The following is a 25255-nucleotide window of genomic DNA, read 5'->3' as shown; positions in this document are numbered from 1 at the left end:
TTTTTTCAGTGGGTGTTCAAATCCGAATCTCCCCACGATGTGTAATGCAGGGGTCACAATCAGGAATATCATTAAAAGCTCGGCGGGAATGAGGGTGCGGCCTATTCACGCCAAAGAGATTGGAATCGGCGGGATGACTGGGAATCCGCACATGCGCACATATCTGGGAGATTGTTGAAAAAACCTCCCCTCACTCTCCTCCTGTCAGGGTCACTCCCTCCCCTCACTCTCCTCCTGTCAGGGTCACTCCCTCCCTTCACTCTCCCCCTGTCAGGGTCACTCCCTCCCCTCACTCTCCTCCTGTCAGTGTCACTCCCTCCCCTCACTCTCCTCCTGTCAGTATCACTCCCTCACTCTCCTCCTGTCAGTGTCACTCCCTCCCTTCACTCTCCTCCTGTCAGGGTCACTCCCTCCCCTCACTCTCCTCCTGTCAGGGTCACTCCCTCCCCTCACTCTCCTCCTGTCAGGGTCACTCCCTCCCCTCACTCTCCTCCTGTCAGGGTCACTCCCTCGGCTCACTCTCGTCCTGTCAGTGTCACTGCACTCCAACCCCCAAACATATCACTGGCCTCATCATTGCATCTCCCACCCCCCCATACGGACATCGCTGGCCTCATGATAGCACCCCCGCCCCCACCACCCATGAAAACATCACTGGCCTCATCACTGCCCAACGTCACCCCCCCCCACCGCCCCCCCCTGCTCCGCGCACCCCCCCCCCCCCCCCACCCCCACCCCCTGCCCCCCCACACCCTTCCCCATACAGTTATGGCTACCTGCTCATGCTATTTCACTCACCTCCTATGGACACGGCTGCCCCCACTGATCTGGTTAACACAGGTACCCCATCCCTTGAGCGTACTGGCCTTACTGCTGCCCTGTAGAGAACTTGCACTGTGCTAACATGCACACCCCCAGCTTCCGAGCACTCCCTCTCTGGAATGGGAGTCTCCAGACAGTACAGTGAGTGAGGTTTTACAAACCCAGGCAAGTCACGGGGGTTACAGATAGTGCGACATGAACCCAAGATCCCTGTTGAGACCGTCCTCACGTGTGCAGAACTTGGCTATCAGTCTCTGCTCAGCGACTCTGCTCTGTCGTGTGTCGTGAAGGCTGCCACGGAGAACCTTGGTAGCCAATACCTTGGAACGTTCTCCAAGGCGGCCTTCACGACACACGACAGCGCAGAGTCGCTGAGCAGAGACTGATAGCCAAGTTCCACACACATGAGGACGGTCTCAACAGGGATCTTGGGTTCATGTCACACTATCTGTAACCCCTGTGACTTGCCTGGGTTTGTAAAACCTCACTCACTGTACTGTCTGGAGACAATACACATCTCTTTAACCTAATGTTCTCTCCACTCACATTGTCTGCACCTTTAAGACTTGAATAGCAGGTTAGTTGTAAAGACTCACACTCTAATCAGTAATCTGTGAACTGTCTGTGCTGTTATACACTCTGTCTGAGGCCAGAACTCTCCATTCACCTGACGAAGGGACAAACCCCAAAAGCTTGTGGGTTTACTATCAGATAAATTAGTTGGACTTTGAGCTGGTGTTGTGAGGTTTCTTACTATGCTAAAGTAAGGTCAGTGATGCAAATTAGTGGTAAGCCGGTTTTCAGCACGGTCTCAATGGTGCCATTTTTTTCTGGTTGGGAGATGTGCACGGATCGTAAACGTTCGCCGGGATCCCGGAAAATGACCAACACATGCATCTCCCAACTCCATCCTCCATAACATTAGCGGGTCGGAATGGGAAAAGCACCCCAGAGACTTTTTCCAGCCTGAATCTGAACCTGTCTGAGTTTGATCCTCCTGGTAACTAGTGACAGGCTGGCTGTTTATCTCTTTCATTGGTTAATTTTCTGAGACAAACCAGTCAGACATCCTCTGGTTCTGCAAGAAGGAAATGCTCGATACAGACGGGAAAATGCAGTTTGGATAAGGTTTTGGGTTTTTATTTCATGTTTTCCCCCAGTTTATAAAGTTGTTTTATCCTCAGAGTGTTTAATTCCCAGTCACTGATTGGAATCGGGACTGTGGATTCCCAGAATGTTGCTGATCCTTTTCTCCATCTCCCTGTGTTTTTCCTGGGTCTCTCCCGGTAAGTACAGAATTCCCTCTTCCATTCTCACTCTCTCTCTCTCTCTGGGGTGAATTTGAATCTTTTGGTGAGAGTTTGAAATGGGTGATGTTTGCTCAGACACTGTTATACAGCCAGCCTGATATTTGACACCATTGAAGACAGCACAGTGTGGAAGACTCTGATAGGATTGGTGTTCAGCTCTCCTGACAGGAGGATGTACAAACACCCAGAGCAGAGAAGCTTGGAACAAATGGAAAATGCTCCAAATGGACATCAAACTTTCACATCGATTGGGAGAAGCAAAACAGCTTCATCACTTCAATACTCACAACTCAGCTATTTACTATCTACATTAGTAACTTTGTTAACGAGACAGGGCCAAAATCTTGCTGCTGTTTATACTGACGGTAACTGTCCATCCTGCCAATGACGCTCCCCTGCTGCGGGTTCCCAGGCACAAGAAACGCCTTCAATAAAAACCCCACTGATTACAGCGGGACCATAAGATCCTGCTGCCAGTAAATGGCACACTGCTTCCTGAAGACACAACACAGTGGGATAAAATTCTCTCTCGAGTCCGCATTTACTGCTGATAGAGAGGTTGGTGATAAGATAAGCTGTTAGGAAGGCACCAAGAGCCTGCAAACAGATGTAGGTAAGTGAGGCGGCCTCAAGATGGCAGATACAATATAATCGTGGCGAGTGTGAAGTTATTCATTTTTGCCATAAGAATAGAAATGCAGAATATTTTTTCAAAGTTGTGAAATATGTGAGTATTGATGCTGAAAGAGATTGAGGTGTGCTTGTACAAGGAATGCAGAAAGTTAGCATGGAGCTGCAGCAAGCAGTTAGGAAGACCATTGGTATAACAGTCTTTATTGCAAGGAGATTGGAGTACAAGAAATAAAAAAATCTTGCAGTAGTTGTACAGGATCTTGGTGAGACAATGGATGGAATTTTATGAGAATGATTCTAAATGTCCAGCTAACATGGAAATGGTAGAATTGCATATCCATTTTTTGGGTGAGTTTTCACTCCCAATCTTATGGCCTTAGACGTTTGCAAATATCAGCTAGACCATAAATCGCTGCTTCAGACAGTGGGAAAGGTTGAATTCACCAGCTAGCCTGCAGAGTGGCAATAGCCGAGAGGGCTACTGTGCGACAGCAGAGAGAGCTACTGCGCATGTGCAGACCTGTGATTCTGCACATGCACCATAGGAATGACAGTCAGTCCTCTGCTGTTATACATAGCCTCAACAAACTCTCTCCTCCCCACCGCAATCACAGGGTCTGTGGCCCTAATGAGCCCTACATCACCCAGAAAATCAGCCCCTGTCGCCCCCACCCCTGCCAACCACATTGAATGTGTTCCCAACCAATCAGAGCTGCAGAGTGGCAGTTGGCCCATTTCCCCCCCATACAGATTACCTGCAGAGTGGCAGCGGGACCCCCTCACCTCCCTGTTTATATTGTAGCTGCAGAGTGGCAATGGGACCCTCTCCCCTGATGCTGTGAAACACATTATAGGGCCTCTTCAGGCCCTGCTCTCATAGGCCCCCATCCTCATAGGCCCCCTCCCACATAGGGTCTATCTCAGTGTGGGGAATCTAAAACACAGAGGTATAGTCTCGGGGTAAGGGATCGATCATTTATGAGAGATGTGGAGAAATTTCTTCACTCAAAGTGTTGTGAATCTTTGGAATTCTCTACCCATGGAGTTGTGGATCCTCCATTGTTGCATGCATTTAAGACTCGGATAGACAGATCTTTGGACTCTTGGGAATTGAGAGATTCGGGGAGCAGTTGTGAAACTTGTGTTAAAGCCCTAGATCACCCATGATTGTATTGAATGGTGGAGAGGCTCAATCAGCTATTTGGTTTAATCCTGCTTTTATATTTTATGTTCCTGTAAGAAGGATAATCCATCTTTAACCCACCTCAGGATCAGTGTGATGCCCTCATGGTTGAATAGGTCAGGTTATCTCAGAGCACCACATCCTAGTCAGTATGTATAAAGGGGGATTATAAAGCTGTGTGAAGGATAGTGGAGATCCTGCTCTGGATTGCCCAACACCCCATTGCTAGTATCAGACAGGATTCTAAGATTGGGATTAAATGTGGATTATTGGAGTTTGTCACTGTGTGGATGGCTCTCACTGTGATCAGCTGGTAGTGTGTGGAAATGTTTATTAACCTATTACTATTTTACAGACACTGACTCACTGACTGTGATATACACAGCAATCTCCGGAATTGGGGATCTTCCTGAGGTTACTAATGTTGCAATAGTGAAAGGAGTTCAAGTTAATTATCATGACACTCACATTCGTCGGATGATTCCCAGACAGCAATTCATGGTGGAATATTTTGATGAGGAATATTGGGAACAGCTTACATTTACCGGAAATGCACGATCAGACTTGGCAAAGGAGAGTCTGAATTCAATAATGAAGAACACAAACCAGACATCTGGTAAGATCAGTGATGTCCAATCTCCCACTGACTGTTTAATGTGTGTCAGACTGATCATTGTTCCTCGGAGCAATTGAATAGGAGGAGCGCTTGTGGCAGGTGGTAAGACCCTGATTCTTTGTTTATTTTTCACGGTTTTTTTTCCTGTTCCTGTTCGCAGGGACTTTTTCAGAAAAATAGCGGAAGTTATGCGCGGGGGAAGTCAGGAAGGGAGCGCGGAGTATAAAAAGAAGGCCGCAGTAGACAGCGGGCAACAGTAGACAGTGGGCAGCGGAGTGAGCAGGGAGCAGAGTGGGAGCTGTAAGGGCTTTGACTCACTGGGCTTAGGCGAAAGCAGGCGTAGGCAAGGTAGGTTGTTTTTTGTTGCTGTCTTTTTTTTCCTCTTTTCCTCTCTTCATGTTTGATCTCTGAAAGCAATAAAGTAAATGGCAGATTCAATTGAGAGACCATTTTGTTGCATTCAGTATCAGATGTAGGAGTTCCTGGAGACAACTCGTCTCCCAGAAGTCCACATCTGTGCCAAGTGTGTGGAGCTGCAGCTTCTGAGTGACCATGTCAGGGAGCTAGAGCTGTGGCTCGATGATCTAATTTTAATAAGGGAGAACGAAAGAATAATAGGTAGAAGTTATAGGCAGGTGGTGACACCAGGCCCCCAGGAGGAGGACACGTGAGTAACAGTCAGGAAGGGCAAAAATCAGAAGAGTGATGTCCCAGAGAAGACCCTAGTGGCAGTCTGCCGAACTAACAAGGGAGGGGCGACAAATGAGGGAGGTGAGGGGAGTGATAAGTCAGTGGAGGAATCCCCTGTGGATATCCCCCTTCAAAATTGGTATATTGTTTTAGATTCTGTGGAGGGGGATGACTTTCCAGAAGTAAGTCATGAGGACCAGATCGCCTCCGTGGGAAAGAAGGGGACTAGAAGAGAAATAGTGGTCGGGGATGTGATGGTTAGAGGCATAGATAGGTGGTTCTGTGGACAAAAGCGAGACTCCAGGATGGTAGTCTGCCTCCCTGGTGCAGGGGTACAGGATGCCTCAGAGAGGTAGGAGGTATATTAAAGGGTGAAGGGAATCAAAAGGACGTGATCGTGCATATAGGTGAGAAGGACATAGGTAGGAAGAGCAGGGGGGTAATACGTAAGCAGTTTAGGGAGATGGGTGCGAGACTAAAGAGTAATGCCTCCAGGGTGGCAATCTCTGGACTGCTACTGGTGCCCCGTGCTTGTGGGGCTAGGAACACGAGATCCTTCAACTGAATGCATGGCTGAAAGATTGGTGCAAGAAGGAGGGTTTTATATTTGTTGATCATTGGGAAATTTTCATGAGAGAACGGTACCTGTACAGGAAGGATGGGATACACTTAAATGGGAAGGGTGCAAATATCTTAGCTGGGAGTTTAGCTGGAGTGTTTCGGCAGGGTTTAAAACTAATGTGGGGGGGGGTGGTGGGGCTGAAACCAATCGCTCAGTCGGTACTGAGATTGGGAGCAAGTTGGTTGCCGGGGTAAGGTTAGATGAGAAGAGGATCATCCTGGAGAAGGAGGACCCGAGTGGGCCTGGAGGTCTGGAGTGCATCTGCTTCAACGCGAGGAGCATAACAGGTAAGGGCAGACGCAGCACGGTTTCGTTAAGGGGAAGTCGTGTCTGACGAATTTACTGGAGTTCTATGAGGATGTGTCTAGGGCGGTGGATAGAGGAGAGCCGGTGGATGTGGTCTTTCTTGATTTTCAGAAGGCGTTTGACAAGGTACCTCACAAGAGGTTATTGCAGAAGGTAAGGGGGCATGGAGTTGGGGGTAGGGTGTTAGCGTGGATAGAGGATTGGTTGTCAAATAGGAGGTAGAGAGTGGGGGTTAATGGGTTGGCGGTTGGTGACTAGTGGGGTGCCTCAGGGGTCGGTGCTGGGGCCTCAGCTATTCACCATTTATATAGATGATCTGGAGGAGGGAACCGAGTGTATGGTGTTGAAATTTGCTGATGACACCAAGGCTGGTGGAACGGCAAATTGTGCGGAGGGTGTGGAGAGTCTGCAGAAGGATCTAGATAGGCTGGGCGAATGGGCCAGGAACTGGCAAATGGAATTTAATGTTAGCAAGTGCGAGGTGGTCCACTTTGGTAGGAATAATGGTAGGAAGGACTATTACTTACGTGGCGAAAAACTGCAGCAGGCGATGGTGCAGAGGGACCTGGGGGTCCTTGTGCATGAGTCGCAAAAACCCAGCTTGCAGGTGCAGCAGGTGGTCAGGAAGGCGAATGGGATGCTGGCCTTCATAGTGAGGGGGATAGAATATAAAAGTAGGGAGGTCTTGCTGCAGCTGTATAGGGCATTGGCGAGGCCGCAGCTGGAGTACTGTGTGCAGTTTTGGGCGCCGTACTTACGCAAGGATATTTTGGCCTTGGAGGGAGTGCAGAGGAGGTTTACTAGGCTGATGCTGGAGTTGAGGGGGTTGAGCTGTGAGGAGAGGCTGAATAAATTAGGCTTGTACTCATTAGAGTTTAGGAGAATGAGGCGAGATCTCATTGAGACATATAAGATGATGAATGGGATGGATAGGATAGAGGTGGAGAGACTCTTCCCGCTCAGAAAGGATAATAGGACTAGGGGGCACAGCCTCAAGATAAAGGGGGGGGGGGCGGTTTAGAACAGAGTTGAGGAGGAACTTCTTCACTCAAAGGGTGGTGAATCTCTGGAATTCTCTGCCCGTTGAAGTGGTGGAGGCTACCTCGCTAAATATTTTTAAGACGCGGGTTGATGGGTTTTTGATAAGAGAGGGGATTAAGGGTTATGGGGAGAGGGCGGGAATGTGGAACTGAGCCACGACAGATCAGCCATGATCTTATTGAATGGTGGGGCAGGCTCGAAGGGCTAGATGGCCTACTCCTGCTCCTATTTCTTATGTTCTTATGTTCTTAAGACGGATGAACTTAAGGCCTTAATGCTTACACGGAATTTGGATGTGGTGGCAGTGACAGAGACGTGGTTAAAAGAAGGGCAGGACTGGCAGCTAAATATTCCTGGGTATAAGTGTTTCAGGCGTGACAGAGGAGGGTCAAAAACAGGTGGGTGTAGCGTTGTTAGTTAAGGAGCATATTACAGCGGTGCAGAGGGAGGACAATTTAGAGGACTCATGCAATGAGTCACTGTGGGTGGAGCTCAGGAATAGGAAGGGTGCAATCACTATGCTGAGGTATACTATAGGCCATCCAATAGCCTGCGAGAAGTGGAAGAAAGTATATGTAAGGAAGTTCTGGATAGCTGCAGGAAAAAAAAGATTGTTGTATTGGGCGACTTTTATCTCCCTGGTATGGATTGGAAGGTGCCTAGGGCTGGGGGTCTGGACGGAGAGGAATTTGTAAAATGCGTATTGGAAGGTTCTTTGGAGCAGTATGTCGCTAGCCCGACTAGGGAGGGGGCTATACTGGATCTAGTTCTGGGAAATGAGCGTAGTCAGGTGGTTGAGGCAAATAGTGACCACAATTCTGTCCACTTCAGGATACTGATGGAAAAGGGTGAGTGTTGTCCAAAGGGGAGGCTGCTAAATTGGGGGAAGGCTAGCTATAGCCTGATTAGGCAGGAATTGGTGGCCATAAATTGGGAGAGGATGTTTGAGGGTAAGTCCACGTCTGGTATGTGGAAGTCTTTTAAGGGACATCTGATAAGGTTGCAGGACAGACATGGGTCTGTAAAGAGGAAGGATAGGAAAGGTAGGATTAGAGAGCTGTGGATAACTAGGGATATTGAGGACTTGATCAGAAAGAAAAGAGAGGTGTATGCTAGGTCCAGGCAACTGAAAAAGGAGATAAGCGAAGGGATTTTGGGTTATGGGGAGAGGGTGGGAATGTGGAACCGAGACACAACAGATCAGCCATGATCTTATTGAATGGCGGGCCAGGCTCGAGGGGCTAGATGGCCTACTCCTGCTCTTATTTCTTATGTTCTTATGTTCGTATGATAGGATGTATAAGCATTTAGAACATAGCAACCTGATTAGTGACAGGCAACATGGCTTTGTAAAGGGGAGGTCGTGCCTTACAAATCTGGTAGAATTTTATGAGGAGGTGACAAAAACGGTTGACGAGAGGAGAGCCGTGGATGTCGTCTATATGGATTTCAGTAAGGCATTTGACAAAGTCCCCCATGGTAGGTTGGCGGAAAAGGTTAAGGCTCATGGGATGCAAGGACTGGTGTCCAGATGGGTTGAGAACTGGCTTGGCAGCAGGAGACAGAGGGTAGCAGTGGAAGGGTCTTTTTCTAGCTGGAAGTCAGTAACTAGTGGTGTTCTGCAGGGTTCTTGCTCATTGTTCCTTGGGAGCACATCAGAGAAGGAGAGACTGGTGAGAGGAGAGCTGGTGAGTAAGTTACTGTGTTTCTTTTTTTTAAACTAACGTCTCTAGCTTTTTTTTAATTTAAATCGGATACAGCAAGTGGTCACAGGGAGGTCTAGGAAGTCGTTTTTTTTTTCTCCCTCTGGACCCCCATAAATTGGAAAGGTGAAGAAACCCAATACTCTACACATGTAGAGTATCCCATCCTACCCTCTCCTCTAACCTAAAAAAAAGAGAGTGACTTGGAGTGAGAGCAGGTAAGTTTAAGTTTATTTTTGTTTCTTGGTAAGGGAAGTAATAGGGATGGCAGTGCGATGTTCCTCCTGTGGGATGTTTGAGGTGAGGGACACTGGTAGTGTCCCAGCTGATTACACCTGCAGGAGGTGCATCCATTTGCAGCTCCTTGAGGACCGTGTTAGGGACCTGGAGCTGGAACTGGAGGAACTAAGAATCATTCAGGAAGCAGAGGCAGCTATTGACAAAAGTTACAGGGAGATAGTTACTCCTAAAAGTGATGCATGGGTGACTGCTAGAAGGGGTAAGAAGCAGTCAGAGCAGCGATCCCCTGAGGCTGTTCCTCTCCAAAATAAATACTCTGTTTTGGATGCTGTTGGTGAGGAAGACTCAACTGGGGTAAGCCATGGAGTACAGGTCTCAGGGGTAGAGCCTGTCCCTGATGCTCAGGTGGGAAGGGGGAAGAAAAGAACAGGATTAGTGATTGGGGATTCCATAGTTAAGGGGATAGATAGGAGAGTTTGTGGAAAAGAGAGAGACTCGCGGTTGGTATGTTGCCTCCCAGATGCCAGGGTCCATGATATCTCTGAGCGAGTGTTTGAGATCCTTAAGGGGGAGGGGAACTAGCCCCAAGTTGTGGTTCATGTAGGCACCCATGACATAGGTAGGAAAAGGGATGGGGATATAAAACAGAAATTCAGAGAGTTGGGGTGGAAGCTTAGGGCTAAAACAAGCAGAGTGGTTATCTCTGGTTTGCTACTTGTGCCGCGGGATAGCATGGAGAAGAATAGAGAGAGAGAACATTTGAACTCGTGGCTAAAGGGATGGTGCAGGAGGGAAGGGTTCAGATATTGGGGCTCACTCTGGGGTAGGTGGGACCTCTACAAGAGGGATGGTCTGCACCTGAACCAGAGGGGAACTAATATCTTGGGGGGAAAATTTGCCAATGCTATTCAGGGAGGTTTAAACTGATTCAGAGGGGGGATGGGAACCTGAATTATAGCTCCAATGTACAGGTGGGTGAGAATAGGGAGGTGATGGATAAGGTTTCTAGGTCGCAGCAGAGTATTGGCAGGTGGGAGGGTGTGTTGAAGTGTGTGTCGGGCTAGCGACATACTGCTCCAAAGAACCTTCCAATACGCATTTTACAAATTCCTCTCCGTCCAGACCCCCAGCCCTAGGCACCTTCCAATCCATACCAGGGAGATAAAAGTCGCCCAATACAACAATCTTTTTTTTCCTGCAGCTATCCAGAACTTCCTTACATATACTTTCTTCCACTTCTCGCAGGCTATTGGATGGCCTATAGTATACCTCAGCATAGTGATTGCACCCTTCCTATTCCTGAGCTCCACCCACAGTGACTCATTGCATGAGTCCTCTAAATTGTCCTCCCTCTGCACCGCTGTAATATGCTCCTTAACTAACAACGCTACACCCACCTGTTTTTGACCCTCCTCTGTCACGCCTGAAACACTTATACCCAGGAATATTTAGCTGCCAGTCCTGCCCTTCTTTTAACCACGTCTCTGTCACTGCCACCACATCCAAATTCCGTGTAAGCATTAAGGCCTTAAGTTCATCCGTCTTAAGAACATAAGAACATAAGAAATAGGAGCAGGAGTAGGCCATCTAGCCCTTCGAGCCTGCCCCACCATTCAATAAGATCATGGCTGATCTGTCGTGGCTCAGTTCCACATTCCCGCCCTCTCCCCATAACCCTTAATCCCCTCGCTTATCAAAAACCCATCAACCCGCGAGGAGCATACGCAATAAGGTGGATGAACTTGCAGCCTGGATTGGTGCCTGGGACTTCGATGTTGTGGCCATTTCAGAGACATGGATAGAGCAGGGACAGGAGTGGTTGTTGCAGGTTCCGGGGTTCAGATGTTTCAGTCAGAGCAGAGCAGGTGGTAGAAGAGGGGGAGGCGTGGCATTGTTAGTCAAGGACTGTATTAAGGTGGCAGAAAGGATGTTTGATGTGGACCTGTCTATTGAGGTAGTATGGGCTGAGATTAGAAACAAGAAAGGAGAGGTCACCCTGCTGGGAGTTTTTTATAGGCCTCCAAAAAGTTCCAGAGATGTCGAGGAAAGGATTGCAAAGATGATCCTGGATAGGTGCGAAAATAACAGAGTAGTTGTTATGGGGGACTTTACCTTTACAAATATCCTTCGGAAAAGCTATAGTTCAAGTACGTTAGAGCGGTCAGTTTTTGTCCAATGTGTGCAGGAAGGTTTCATGATACAGTATATAGATAGGCCAACAAGAGGTGAAGCTACATTGGATTTGGTACTGGGTAATGAACCAGACCAGGTGTTAGACTTGGAGGTAGGTGAGGACTCTGGTGATAGTGACTACACTTCGGTTACGTTTACCTTAGTGATAGAAAGGGATAGGTGTATACTGAAGGGCAGAAGTTATAGCTGGGGGAAAGGTAATTATGAGGCTATTAGGTGAGATTTAGGATACATAGGTTGGAGTAGGAAATTGCAGGGGCTGGGAACATCTGAAATGTGGAGCTTATTCAAGGAGCAGCTATTGCGAGTCCTTGATAAATATGTACCTGTTAGGCAGGGAGGAAGTGGTCGAGTGAGGGAAGTTGAATCTCTGGTGAAGAGGAAGAAGGAGGCTTATGTAAAAATGAGACGTGAAGGCTCAGTTAGGGCACTGGAGAGTTATGAAATAGCCAGCAAGGAGCTAAAGAGAGTGTTAAGAAGAGCTAGAAGAGGACATGAGATGACTTTGGCGGATAGGATCAAGGAAAATCCTAAAGCTTTCTACAGGTATGTTAAGAATAAAAGATTGGTTAGGGCAAGATTAGGGCCAGTCAGGGACAGCAGTGGGAAGTTGTGCGTGGAGCCTGAAGAGATAGGAGAGGCACTGAATGAGTATTTTTCGACAGTATTCACAGAGGAAAAAGTCAGTGTAGTCGAGGAGAATACTGTGATACCAGGTAGTAGACTAGATGGGATTGAGGCACATAAGGAGGAGGTGTTGGCAATTCTTGAGAGTGTGAAAATAGATAAGTCCCCTGGGCCGGATGGGATTTATCCTAGGATTCTCTGGGAGGCTAGGGAGGAGATTGCAGAGCCTTTGGCTTTGATCTTCATGTCGTCATTGGCTTCAGGTATAGTGCCGGAAGACTGGAGGATAGCAAATGCTGTCCCCTTGTTCAAGAAGGGGAGTAGAGACCATCCTGGGAATTATAGACCGGTGAGCCTTACTTCTGTTGTGGGCAAAGTTTTAGAAAGAATTATAATGGATAGGATTTATAATCATCTAGAGGGAAATAAATTGATTAGGGATAGTCAACACGGTTTTGTGAAGGTAGGTCGTGCCTCACAAACCTTATCGAGTTTTTTGAAAAGGTGACCAAAGAGGTGGATAAGGGTAAGGCAGTTGATGTGGTGTATATGGATTTTACCAAAGCGTTTGATAAGGTTCCCCATGGTAGGCTATTGCAGAAAATGCAGATGCATGGGATTGAGGGTGATTTAGCAGTTTGGATCAGGAATTGGCTAGCTGATAGAAGACAGAGGGTGATGGTTGATGGGAAATATTCAACCTGGAGTGCAGTTACAAGTGGTGTACCTCAGAGATCTGTTTTGGGGCCCCTGCTGTTTGTCATTTTTATAAATGACCTAGATGAGGGTGTAGAAGGATGGATTAGTAAATTTGCTGACGACACCAAAGTCGGAGGAGTTGTAGACAGTGAGGATGGATGTTACAGTTTGCAGAGGGACATAGATAAGCTGCAGAGCTGGGCCGAGAGGTGGCAGATGAAGTTTAATATGGAAAAGTGTGAGGTGATTCACTTTGGTAAGAATAACAGGAGTACAGAATATAGGGCGAATGGAAGGACTCTTAGTAGTGTTGATGAGAGATCTCGGGGTACACGTGCATAGCTCCCTGAAAGTTGGCACCCAGGTTGATAAGGTTGTTAAGAAGGCGTACGGTGTGTTAGCTTTTATTGGTAGAGGGATTGAATTTCGGAGCCGTGAGGTCATGTTACAACTGTACAAAACTCTGGTGTGGCCGCACTTGGAGTATTGTGTACAGTTCTGGTTGCCGCATTATAAGAAAGATGTGGAGGCATTGGAAAGGGTGCAGAGGAGGTTTACCAGAATGTTGCCTGGTATGGTGGGAAGGGCTTATGAGGAAAGGCTGAGGGACTTGAGGTTATTTTCATTGGAGAGAAGAAGGTTATGAGGTGACCTGTTTGAGGCATACAAGATGATCAAAGGATTGGATAGGGTGGACAGTGAGAGCCTTTTACCTCGGATGGTGATGGCTAACACAAGGGGGCATAGCTTTAAATTAAGGGGTGGTAGTTATAGGACGGATGTCAGAGGTAGGTTCTTTACTCAGAGGGTAGTAAGGGCGTGGAATGCCCTGTCTGCAGCAGTTGTGGACTCGCCAACTTTAAGGGCGTTCAAATGGTCAGTGGATAGGCATATGGATAACATTGGAATAGTTTAGGTTAGAGGGTCATTAGATTGGTTCCACTGGTCGGCGCAACATCGAGGGCCGAAGGGCCTGTGCTGCGCTGTGATGTTCTATGTTCTGTACTGGGACCTCTGCTATTTGTGATACATATAAATGATCTGGAAGAGGGAGTAACTGGTGTGATCAGCAAGTTTTCACATGACACGAAGATGGCTGGACTTGCTGATAGTGATGAACAGTGTCGGACAATACAGCAGGATATAGATAGACAGGTAAATTGGGCAGAGAAATGGCAGATGGAATTTAATCCAGATAAATGCGAGGTGATGCATTTTGGAAGAAATAATGTAGGGGGGTGTTATACAATAAATGGTAGGACCATTCAAACTATAGAAACACAGAGGGACCTGCGGGTGTAAGTACACAAGTCCTTGAAGGTGGCAGCACAGGTGGAGAAGGTGGTGAAGAAAGCTTATGGTATGCTTGCCTTAATAGGAAGGGGTATAGAATATAAAATCTGGCGTCTAATGTTGCAGTTGTATAGAACGTTGGTTAGACCACATTTGGAGTACTGCGTCCGGTTCTGGTCGCCTTACTACCAGAAGGACGTGGAGACCCTGGAGAGAGTGCAAAGGAGGTTTACCAGGATGCTGCCTGGTATGGAAGGACTGAACTATGAGGAGAGATTGTGCAAATTGGAGTTGTTCTCCCTGGAAAGATGGAGAATGAGGGGAGACCTAATGGAGGTGTATAAGATTATGAAGGGTATGGATAGAGGGAACAGTGGGAAGCTTTTTCCCAGGTTGGATGCAAAAATCACGGGGGGTCACGGGCTTAAGGTGAGAGGAACGAGGTATAATTCAGATGTTAGAGGGAGGTTTTTCACACGGAGGGTTGTGGGGGCCTGGAATGCACTGCTAAGTAGGGTGGTGGAGGCAGGCACACTAGAGTTGTTTAAGGCTTACCTAGATAGGCACATGAGCAGACTAGAGATGGAGGGATACAAAAGAATGTTCTAGTTAAGGATCAAGAGCCATACAAAGTAGAGATTCAAAACTGTTCCCTTATGCAGTATTAGGTTAATCACTGAAGTGTCAGTGTAAAGATCTCAATCAGAACAGGGAGAAGGAAAAGAATCACTCTCAATGTCTCTCTGATTCATGGTCCCACACACTGTATACCCCAGGGTCACAGTCTGCAGTATAACTGTGGCTGGGTACCTGTCAAAGAACATCACAGCACAGGAAACAGGCCCTTCGGCCCTACAAGCCCGCGCCGTCCATTTTAACACTCAGTGAGTGCCTCATTCCAATCCTTCTTCTACCTTCGACTTTTGTCTACATCTCACGGACTCCTCAATAAAGGGGTGCAAAAAGGCCCTCAGGGCGTTCCTGCTAATCAATAGATTCCTATGGGCTATGGAGCTTCTGGGGATCTTCCGTGAATGTCTGTACAGGCTGTTGTATGTTTACTGATGTCTCTTTTTTACATCCACAGGCGATTCGGTCCGCCTTGTTGGCCAACAAGGGGCATACACACGGTGGGTTGTGCGAGGGCTGCTCTTGGATGTTGCTTCCAGAGTTGCCTAGTGCTTCACGTCGTTAGTGTACACTTAAACTGGACCAATTGACAGGCAACATGACAGCTCAGTGACTATCACTGTTTGCTGAGCAGTTACAGGGACCCGGGTCGAATCTCTGACTTGGGTCGGTGTCTGTGGGAGTTTGCACATTCTCCCCGTGCTTGCGTGGGTTTTCTCTGGGTGCTCCGGTTTCCTCCCACACCCCAAAAACGTGCTTTTAGACTGATTGGTGTTAATAAATTGTCCCTAAATTGGAGCTCCCTATTGGCGCACATATAATTCTTTAAATTTGCACCCCTTTATTGAGGAGTCCGTGAGATGTAGACAAAAGTCGAAGGTAGAAGAAGGATTGGAATGAGGCACTCACTGAGTGTTAAAATGGACGGCGCGGGCTTGTAGGGCCGAAGGGCCTGTTTCCTGTGCTGTGTTGTTCTTTGACAGGTACCCAGCCACAGTTACACTGCAGACTGTGACCCTGGGGTATACAGTGTGTGGGACCATGAATCAGGGAGACATGGAGGGTGATTCTGTTCCTTCTCCCTGTTCTGATTGAGATCGTTACATTGACACTTCTGTGATTAACCTAATACTGCATAAGGGAACAGTTTTGAATCTCTATTTTGTGTGGCAGAGTTGCATATTGTGGAGGGCAGAGGTTAATAATCCACAAGTTCTGTGATGAGAATAATTGATCCCTGCTGTTATAGTCTAGAAAGTCAGTTGTTGAAAAATGGAACTGCAGGCTGCCTTTTCTCTGTTCAACATTTCATTAGAGATTGAATCCTTTCAAACACACTCTGCCAAACCTCATTTAACCTCTTCCATTATTCAAGCACGTCTTTTTCAATTTGCCCAGATGAAACCCGAAGGTAATGCCCTCCACCTTCATTAATATAAAATTCGATATAAAATTAAGGGTGGCTTGGTGGTTAGCACTGCTGCCTGACAGCACCAGGGACCTGGGTTCATTTCCAGCCGCAGGTCACTGTCTGTGCTGAGTCTGCGCGTTCTCCCTGTGTCTGCATGGGTTTCTCTGGGTGCTCTGGTTTCCTCCCACAGTCCAAGAGGTGTTCTGGTTAGGTGCACTGGCCATGCTAAATTGACCTTTGTGTCAGAGGACTAGCAAAGTAAATATGTGGCATGACAAGGATAGGGCCTGGGTGAGATTGTTGCCAGTGCAGGCTCAATGGGCCGAATGGCTTCCTTCTGCACTGTAGGTATTCTATGATTAACAGATTATGTCTCGTCATGAACTATTCTCCAACAGAGAACAGGTTCTGGAGATCCCAGAGCTTCTGACTCAGAGGCAGAATTCTTCTTGATCAACCACAAGACTTCCAAGCAGTACGTGGAGTTAGTTGTATTCTTCTGTTGCATAATGATCTGAGGCCTCTGTCTCATGTACCCGTGTCATGGAGGAAGGATAGTGAGTATCCTAAACCCATACCTCTATCTGGAGACCATTGCAGTCACTGATCCCTCTTTAGGTGAAGAATTGCTTCTTGTCAGTAATACTGCAATGAAACTGTTAGCTTTCATCACAACATTAGCCACTTTTCAAAACAGGAACATTGTCAACTTGTAGAGGGCCTTCATTGTAAATAAAATTTTCCAAAGTGCTTGTATAACTCCATGGAGGTGAAAGTCCCATCACAAATCACTTTATTTACACCATACAAGTGCACACAGCCAGCTGTCCAGTTGCTCCCTGCTGAATGCAAACTGAGAGACTGACAGACCTGCTTTAAATAGGGAGCACGAGTCTCCCTGATTTAACCATCAATTGGGACTCATCAGGTACCAACATGATAAACTAACTCAAATTAACTTAGGGACAAATTAAGAGGGGCAGCTTCCCAAAAGGAGACAGAACAGACCGAACAAAAAACAAATTACAAAGGAAACTTAAAACACCAAATTATAATGTGATTTTCAGGGTCAATAATACACCTCAGCCCCTGCAGTGCCCAACGGGTATAGAAGGTATCAACTGCAAGAACTCATCCGATATCTCTTTTGTATACCAAACAAATAAGCTAACTCAAATTAACTTAGGGCTTCATACTGTATCAAGCCAACTCATTAGAATGGCTGAAGTCATCATAGTGCTTCATAGGAGCATTGTGAAAAAAAATGACACTAAGCCACAGAAAGAGATATTAGCTGTAATGATCAAAGGCTTGGTCTTAAAGTTATTTTTAGGAGTATCTGAAAGGAAAAAAGCAAGAGAAGTGGACAGAAATTCCAGAGCTCATTGCCTAGTTAACTGAAGCATCGCTACCAATGGTGCAGCAATTAAACACATGCTCAAGAAGCCAGTACTGAAGGAGTGCAGATGTCTTGGAATGTTGTGGGATTGGAGATTATTACAGGCACAGGGAGAGATGAAGTCAGAATGGATTTGAAAGCAAAAACGATCATTTAAAATCAGGATGTTGTGTGACAGTGTATGCCAGGAGGAGTGGGACACAGTGTGACTTAAGACATGGCCAGCAGCGTTTTCGATAGCTTGATTGTACATGAAGAGATTTGGGAGGTTTCTGACAGTATGATTCACCACAAATTCTACTCTTGTGCCTGTGCTTACTGACAACCTACATTGACTTCAGACTTAAAATTAGAATTCACAATTTCATTTTCAGATCCTCCTATGGCACCATGCTACCCCAATGTGTAACCTTCTGCAGCCTTACAATCCTTTGCGCTACCTGCGCTCATTTACTTTCAGTTTCATGTACACCCTTAATTTCCAGTCCTCGTTCATTGGTGCCATGTTTTTAGTTGTCTCGGCCTAAGGAGGACAGGATACAGGTATGGGGGAAGATGTGGGGGGCCTGATGGTGGTAGCTCCTGCAGAGTGAATGTCTTTATCTCCCCACCCCATCATTTTGCGACAGAAACCCTCAGGCACAGAGAGGGGAGATTTTTTGATGTTTCAATTGGAGGAATTGTTTGTGATCTCTTATTTAATGAGAATTCTGTTTCTAAATTAGAAATTGTTTGTGTTCTGTTTGAATTTGCTGTTGTATTTATGTTTCAGCTCAGAGTCATTGTGAATAAATCAAATCATTTTATTCATATGAACCATTTTAAGATGATGACAGTTTACAAAGTAGAAAAGTAGTTCATGAACACAAATGTTATGAGATGTTTTAGACCGATTTGCTGAGGTTGACATTGTCCAGTGATAACTCTCACAAAGTTGTGCCATGTCATTGAATCACTGAATCATACAGTGAAAAGAGACCATTCGGCCCATTGAATCTGCACTGACATAAAAGAAACACCTGACATTCCACCTAATCCCATCTGCCAGCACTTCCCCCATAGCCTTAAATGTTATGATGTGCCAAATACTCATCCAGATACTTTTTAAAGGATGTGAGGCAACCCACCTCTACCACCCTCCCAGGCAACATTCTCCAGGTTGTTACCACCCTTTGGGTAAAACTTCTTTTCCTCACATCTGTCCTAAATCTACTGCCCCTCACCTTGAACTTGTGTCCCCTTGTGACTGACCCTTCAACGAAGGAAAGTAGCTGCTCCCTATCCATTCTGTCCATGTCCCTCATAATCTTGTGCACCTCAATCAGGTCAGCCCTCAGTCTTCTCTGCTCCAACAGAAATAAGGACAGTAAGAAGCCTCACAACTCCCAACAGGTTTATTTGGTAGCACAAGCTTTCAGAGTGTCGCTCCTTCTTCAGGTGAGTCCTTAACGGTCACATGGAGGATGCTGCAAGGTCCCTTAACAAGAAGCAAAAACAAAGACATGACTTATATTGAGCTGGGATGGCAGCAAAATAAATAACCCCAATAGAATCACTCCTGCCAGTTCCAAGTACAGAAACAGTGCAGGTCCATGAGACAGTAGCTGGATCTCGAATGGACGCAGCTTCTGGTCAGCAGCAGCCCAGTGACCAGTTACCAGCTGCTAAAATAACCCAAGCTTACGTAACCTCCCTTCATAACTTAAATGTTCCATCCCAGGCAGCATCCTGGTGTATCTCCTCTGCACCTTCTCCACTGCAATCACATCCTTCCAAAGTTGTACAACTCTGACATCTCTTCCCTGTTTTTGAAATCGATGCCTCAATCGATAAAGGCAACTGTCCCATATGCGTTTATCACCATCCTGCTAACATGTCTTTCTGCCTTTAGAGATCTGTGGACAAACACGCCAAGGCCACTTTGTTGCACAGAGCTTCCTGGTGTCATGACATTCATTTAAATACATCCTTCCAAAATGTATCACCTCACACTTTTCAGGGTTAAATTCCATCTGCTGCTTATCTGCCCAATTGCCGTACCTATCTATATCTTCTTGTAGCCCAAGGCACTCTGGCTCACTGTTAACCATCCGTCCAATCTTTGTGTCATCCCCAAACTTACTAATCTTACCCCCCCGACACAGTTATCAATGTCGTTTGTATAAATGACAAATAATATATGATGCAGCACAGATCCTTATGGTACCACACTGGACACTAGCTTCAGGTCACGAAAGCAGCCTTCTGTCATCACCTCTGTCTCCAATAACTAAGCCAATTTTAAATTCAGTTTATGAAATTACCCTGTATCCTATGAGGATTTGCCTCCTTTATAGGCTTCCCATCTGGGACCTTGTCAAAGGCTTTGCTGAAATCCATATAAGCTACATCATAAGAACATAAGAAATAGGAGCAGGAGTAGGCCATCTAGCCCTTCGAGCCTGCCCTGCCATTCAGTAAGATCATGGCTGATCTGAAGTGGATCAGTTCCACATTCCCGCCCTCTCCCCATAACCCTTAATTCCCTTGTCTATCAAAAATCTATCAACCCGTGACTTAAATATATTTAGCGAGGTAGCTAAATCTCAACTGCAGGTAGCTAAACATTGACTGCACCACCCTCTTCAACATACCTGGTGACTTCCTCAAAAAATTCAATCAAATTTATTAGGCATGACCTCCCTCTGACAAAACCATGGTGACTATCCCTGATCAAACCCTGCCTCTTCATCTGGAGATAGACTCTTTCATTCAGAAGTTTCTCTAATAGCCTTCCTTCCACTGGCATGAGACTCCCTGGTCTGTAGTTCCCTGATTTATCACTACAAGCCTTCTTACACAGCGAAACCACATTAGATATTCTCCAGTCCTCTGGCACTTCCCCTGGGCACAGTAAAAAGTCTGACAACACCAGGTTTTAGTCCAACCTATTTATTTGATAATATACTCACAAGCTTTTGAGGGGACTGCCTCTTCGTCAGGTGAATGGAGAGTTCTGGCCTCAGACAGAGCATATAAAGCACAGACAGTTTAGAGATTACTGATTAAAATGCGAATCCTTACACCTAACCTGCTGTTCAAGACCTGAAGTGGCTGATAATGTGAGTGGAAGGAGCACTGATCACAGTTTAAAGAGATGTGTATTGTCTCCAGACAGTACAGTAAGTGAGGTTTTGCAAACCCAGGCAAGTCACGGGGGTTACAGATAGATTGCGCATATCGACACAGACATCAAGTTTTTCTGTGCTTTATATGCTCTGTCTGAGGCCAGAACTCTCCATTCACCTGACGAAGAGGCAGTCCCCTCAAAAGCTTGTGAGTATATTATCAAATAAATAGGTTGGACTAAAACCTGGTGTTGTCAGACTTTTTACTGTGTTTACGCCAGTCCAACGCCGGCATACCCACATCATGACTTCCCCTGGGGCCAGGGAGGAATTAACAATTTGAGTCAGAGCCCCTTCCTTGTCTATTTGCTGCTGTAATAAAATCTCCCTTGTTTCACTCTCCATCCACACTGTCCTTTTGTTGCATTTCCTGGGGGAAGGAGAGGGATTCTTCTCCCTCTCAATATCCAATCTATCGGTCCTTCCCAGCTGCTCTCCAGCCTCCCTGACAACTGCAGTCGGCCTTTCCTCAGCTTCTCCCTGAGACCTGGCTCCAGGGACATCCATGCCGGGATCCTCCATTTCATCCATTTCCAGAACAATCTGCAACCTGATTGTTCTTCCACCAACTGATATGTTAAAGTATAGTTAATGTTCAGACAGGTAACTTTTTGATGAACAGCTATTCATAATTAGTGTTATTGAAAAGTCAGATCAATCTTGTTCGAATCTTTCAAACTACACTTTTGATCAAAATGAAACAGATTTAAAAATGTTTTTAAAAACTGATTATTCGGAAGATGTGTAAAGTGCACAAAATGTGAGTATGTCATTCCCAACAATCTGTCCCTCAGTCACTTACTGGAGCTGTTGTGTACGTCCCACTTGGTGAATCTGCAGAAGTAAAATAAATATCAGTTAGAATGGGGAATAATCCATTCTCAGAGAGTGAGAACACAACAAGTGTGATGGAATGGAGATTGTGTGAGAAATACTCATTCTCACACTCCCCTCCATCCTTACACTTTATGGAGATCCTGTAGATCTCTTCCATTCCATCCATATTCAGTAGGTGAGGATGTGAGTGTGTGCGGTGGCTTTAATGATCAATATTACACCTGGTCTGGGCTGATCACACAAAGGAAGATCAGACAGGGAACAAGATGTGTTTATACGTGTGTATCTGTGTGTGGGAATTAAATCAGTTCATTTACCACAGTGTCCTGTACTCCCAGTACTGGAGATTCCCCACACTCACTCTGTCCCCGGTTTTACATTCCCCTCTCTCTGATTCTTACCTCTCCGCTGTCTTTTCCAGATGACTATTCCGATTATCCCAGATATAACAGCCAGTGCTGGGATTACTGCTCCGATTATAATTCCAAGATGTTTCCCACTATTTTCTGGGATTTCTGAAACACATTTGAATAATATGAGGATTGTCTCTCTGTTCCCGGATCCATTCCCAGTTCTCTGTTCATTGGGGACAATTGGATCTGAAGCTGCCCATTGAGAATTGATGGGATTTTCTGAAATGCTGGTCTTACACTTGCCCCATTTCACCCTCCAGTGAAGTGACGAAAGATTCCCATTGATGGTGGTGTCAAAGCCGTGTTATCTCAATCCCATGGGATACTTTCCCAGTAGGTTCAGTTCTAACTCTCCCCAGTGTCTGTATGTCCTGTCCTTGTTCAATCCCCAGGGTTACATTGTATGTCCCAGGAGGCAGCATCACCGATGGTGGTTCACATCAAACACACACACACACACACACACACACACACACACACACACACACACACACACACACACACACACACACACACACACACACACAGTACAGTTTGACAGTTCCTTACCCCACTGATGGAGCTTGGGCTCTGTCAGGCTGCTGTGGTCAATTTGACAGGAGTATTGATCCTCATCCCCAGCATTTATTTCAATCTCTTTCTGATTCTGATGGGTCCCATCGTGGTTCAGTCGAATCCCTGAGGATAGTGTCTCAGACATTACCTCTCCATTCCTTAGCCAGTTCACCTCGATGTCTACAGGATAAAAGCCAGTAACCAGGCAGGAGAGAGTGAGGGGCTTGTACTGACTATTGGGCTCACTTCTGGAGATGAAGACTTCAGGCTAATTTTCTCCCTATAGGTTTCCTTGCCTTTGTTTTTGAACTGATTTGAATGTAATCAATGAGGGTGTAACATTTCTAATCCTCAAATCCGTTGACACTATCCTAGTATGATTGCTCATTTCCCCATTGATTTGATAATTGTGACTTTCTGGGAAGAAATGATGATTGATTTTTGGTTATTGACAGGAATTCACGTTTTTCAATGGATCCTAATTGTCGAGGTCACTGAAGATGGCTCCATAAAGAGATCGATGAGAGTTGGATTTGATGGAAAGGACTATATTAGTCTGGAGCCCAACAGAATGAGATGGGTCGCATCCAATCACATAGCGGTGAAGACTAAAGAGAAATGGGATTCGGATCAATCCTGGAACAAATATTGGAAAACACGTCTCGAAGAAACGTTTATCCAGCATTTGTTGTTATATTTACAAGCTGGAAAGGAATATTTTGGACGGAAAGGTACTGATTTCAGTTTTGAGCCCATGTTCTGATCTAACTTCACTGATCTATCAAACCGTTCTCCCATTCCATTCAGTGTGGGTTTATTGTTTGTGTTTTCACCCTTTCCCATTACAGTTCAGCCTGAAGTCTTCATCTCCAGAAGCGAGACCAATAGTCAGTACAAGCCCCTCACTCTCTCCTGCCTGGTTACTGGCTTTTATCCTGTAGACATCGAGGTGAACTGGCTAAGGAATGGAGAGGTAATGTCTGAGACACTATCCTCGGGGATTCGACCGAACCATGATGGGACCCATCAGATCCAGAAAGAGATTGAAATAAATGCTGGGGATGAGGATCAATACTCCTGTCAAATTGAACACAGCAGCCTGGCAGGGCCCAAGCTCCATCAGTGGGGTAAGGAACTGTTGAACTGTACTGTGTGTGTGTGTGCTTGTCTGCACGTTCATAGACACTCCCTTATCCACTATGTTATTGTGCTCCTCATCATATTTACTGTGGTGAGTCAGACATGAGATTCCCTTCACAAATCCATCCTGTCTCTTTTTGATCAGCTGATACTTGTCTAAGTGTCTGGAACTCAATCTCCGGACATTTGTGAAATCTTTGAGTTGGATTCTTTCACTATTCCATGTGTTAATCATGGTGGGCTCAGTGCAGTGATTTAGGACTAAGTCCTGCTGCTGGATTGGACCAAGTGCTTCGTTTGAAGCATTTGCTCTGTTTATCTGTGGATTTCCTCATTCTCAGCTCAGTCCAGTTTCCTGTGATCGGTTTATTCCTCATCCCTTTGAAGTTTGATGTAAAAACATCAGTGATGCTGCCTCCTGGGACGTAGAATGTAACCCTGGGGATTGAACAAGGACAGGACACACAGACACTGGGGAGAATGAGAACTGAACTGGCTGGGAGGGTATCCTATGGGATTGGGATCACACGGCTTTGACACCACCATCAATGGGAATCTTTCGTCACTTCACTGGAGGGTGAAATGGGACAAGTGTAAAACCAGTGTTTCAGCCAATCCCATCAATTCTCAATGGGCAGCTTCAGATCCAATTGTCCCCAATGAACAGAGAACTGGGAATGGATCTGGGAACAGAGAGACAATCCTCATTTTATTCAAATGTGTTTCAGAAATCTCGGAAAACAGTGCGAAACAATATAACCTTGGAATTATAATCGGAGCAGTAATCCCAGCACTGGCTGTTATATTTGGGATAATTGGAATAATCATTTGGAAAAGACAACAGAGAGGTAAGAATCAGAGAGAGGGGAATGTAGAACTGAGGGGACAGAGTGAGTGTGGGGAATCTCCAGTACTGGGAGTACAGGACACTGTGTTGAATGAACTGATTTAATTCCCACACACAGATACACACGTATAAACACATCTTGTTCCCTGTCTGATCTTCCATTGTGTGATCAGCCCAGACCAGGTGTAATATTGATCATTAAAGCCACCGCACACACTCACATCCTCACCTACTGAATATGGATGGAATGGAAGAGATCTACAGGATCTCCATAAAGTGTAAGGATGGAGGGGAGTGTGAGAATGAGTATTTCTCACACAATCTCCATTCCCTCACACTTGTTGTGTTCTCACTCTCTGAGAATGGATTATTCCCCATTCTAACTGATATTTATTTTACTTCTGCAGATTCACCAAGTGGGACGTACACAACAGCTCCAGTAAGTGACTGAGGGGCAGATTGTTGGGAATGAAATACATTCACATTTGGTGGACATTCTGCACTCTCTGAAAGATTTTCAATATAACTTTTTATATCTTCAATGTGTCTGACGTTTGTCAAGTTCTCTGGTTTGATTTATAAGGTTCAAACAGGATTAATCTGATTTTAAAAATCATTAAGAGCATATCACAGAGAAACAAAGCACTTTAACATGTCCAATACTGAAGAGGACAATCAGGTTGTTGAACTCCTGTTCCCAGTGTTGGCACAGGTCAGGGGTCACTTTCCCAGACTCTCCTGTCACAGTGTCGGGGATTGTGGGGCTCGGTTACACTTTGCACAACTTTCCCCGCAGGAAGCACTGACCCTTCACCCCACGTAGCAGATTGTTCCAGAAATGGATGAAATGGAGGATCCCAACATGGATGTCCCTGGAG

General features: G+C 46.0%; 1 protein-coding gene across 1 annotated transcript; it reads left to right on the top strand.

Annotated features, from left to right (window-relative positions):
* The first annotated feature begins 1909 nt into the window (after nucleotides 1-1909).
* Nucleotides 1910-25255, top strand: LOC145348108 (class I histocompatibility antigen, F10 alpha chain-like). The gene is made up of 6 exons (XM_080196254.1): nucleotides 1910-2108; nucleotides 4304-4564; nucleotides 22846-23121; nucleotides 23239-23517; nucleotides 24259-24378; nucleotides 24785-25255. The coding sequence occupies exons 1-6, from the start codon at nucleotides 2057-2059 to the stop codon at nucleotides 24826-24828; spliced, it is 1032 nt and encodes a 343-aa protein (XP_080052380.1). The 5' UTR covers nucleotides 1910-2056; the 3' UTR covers nucleotides 24829-25255.

The sequence above is a fragment of the Carcharhinus amblyrhynchos genome, chromosome 9 (assembly GCF_965287045.1).
Source record: "Carcharhinus amblyrhynchos chromosome 9, sCarAmb.v2.hapA, whole genome shotgun sequence".
NCBI lineage: Eukaryota > Metazoa > Chordata > Chondrichthyes > Carcharhiniformes > Carcharhinidae > Carcharhinus > Carcharhinus amblyrhynchos.
This window is presented reverse-complemented; position numbering and strand designations above follow the sequence as displayed.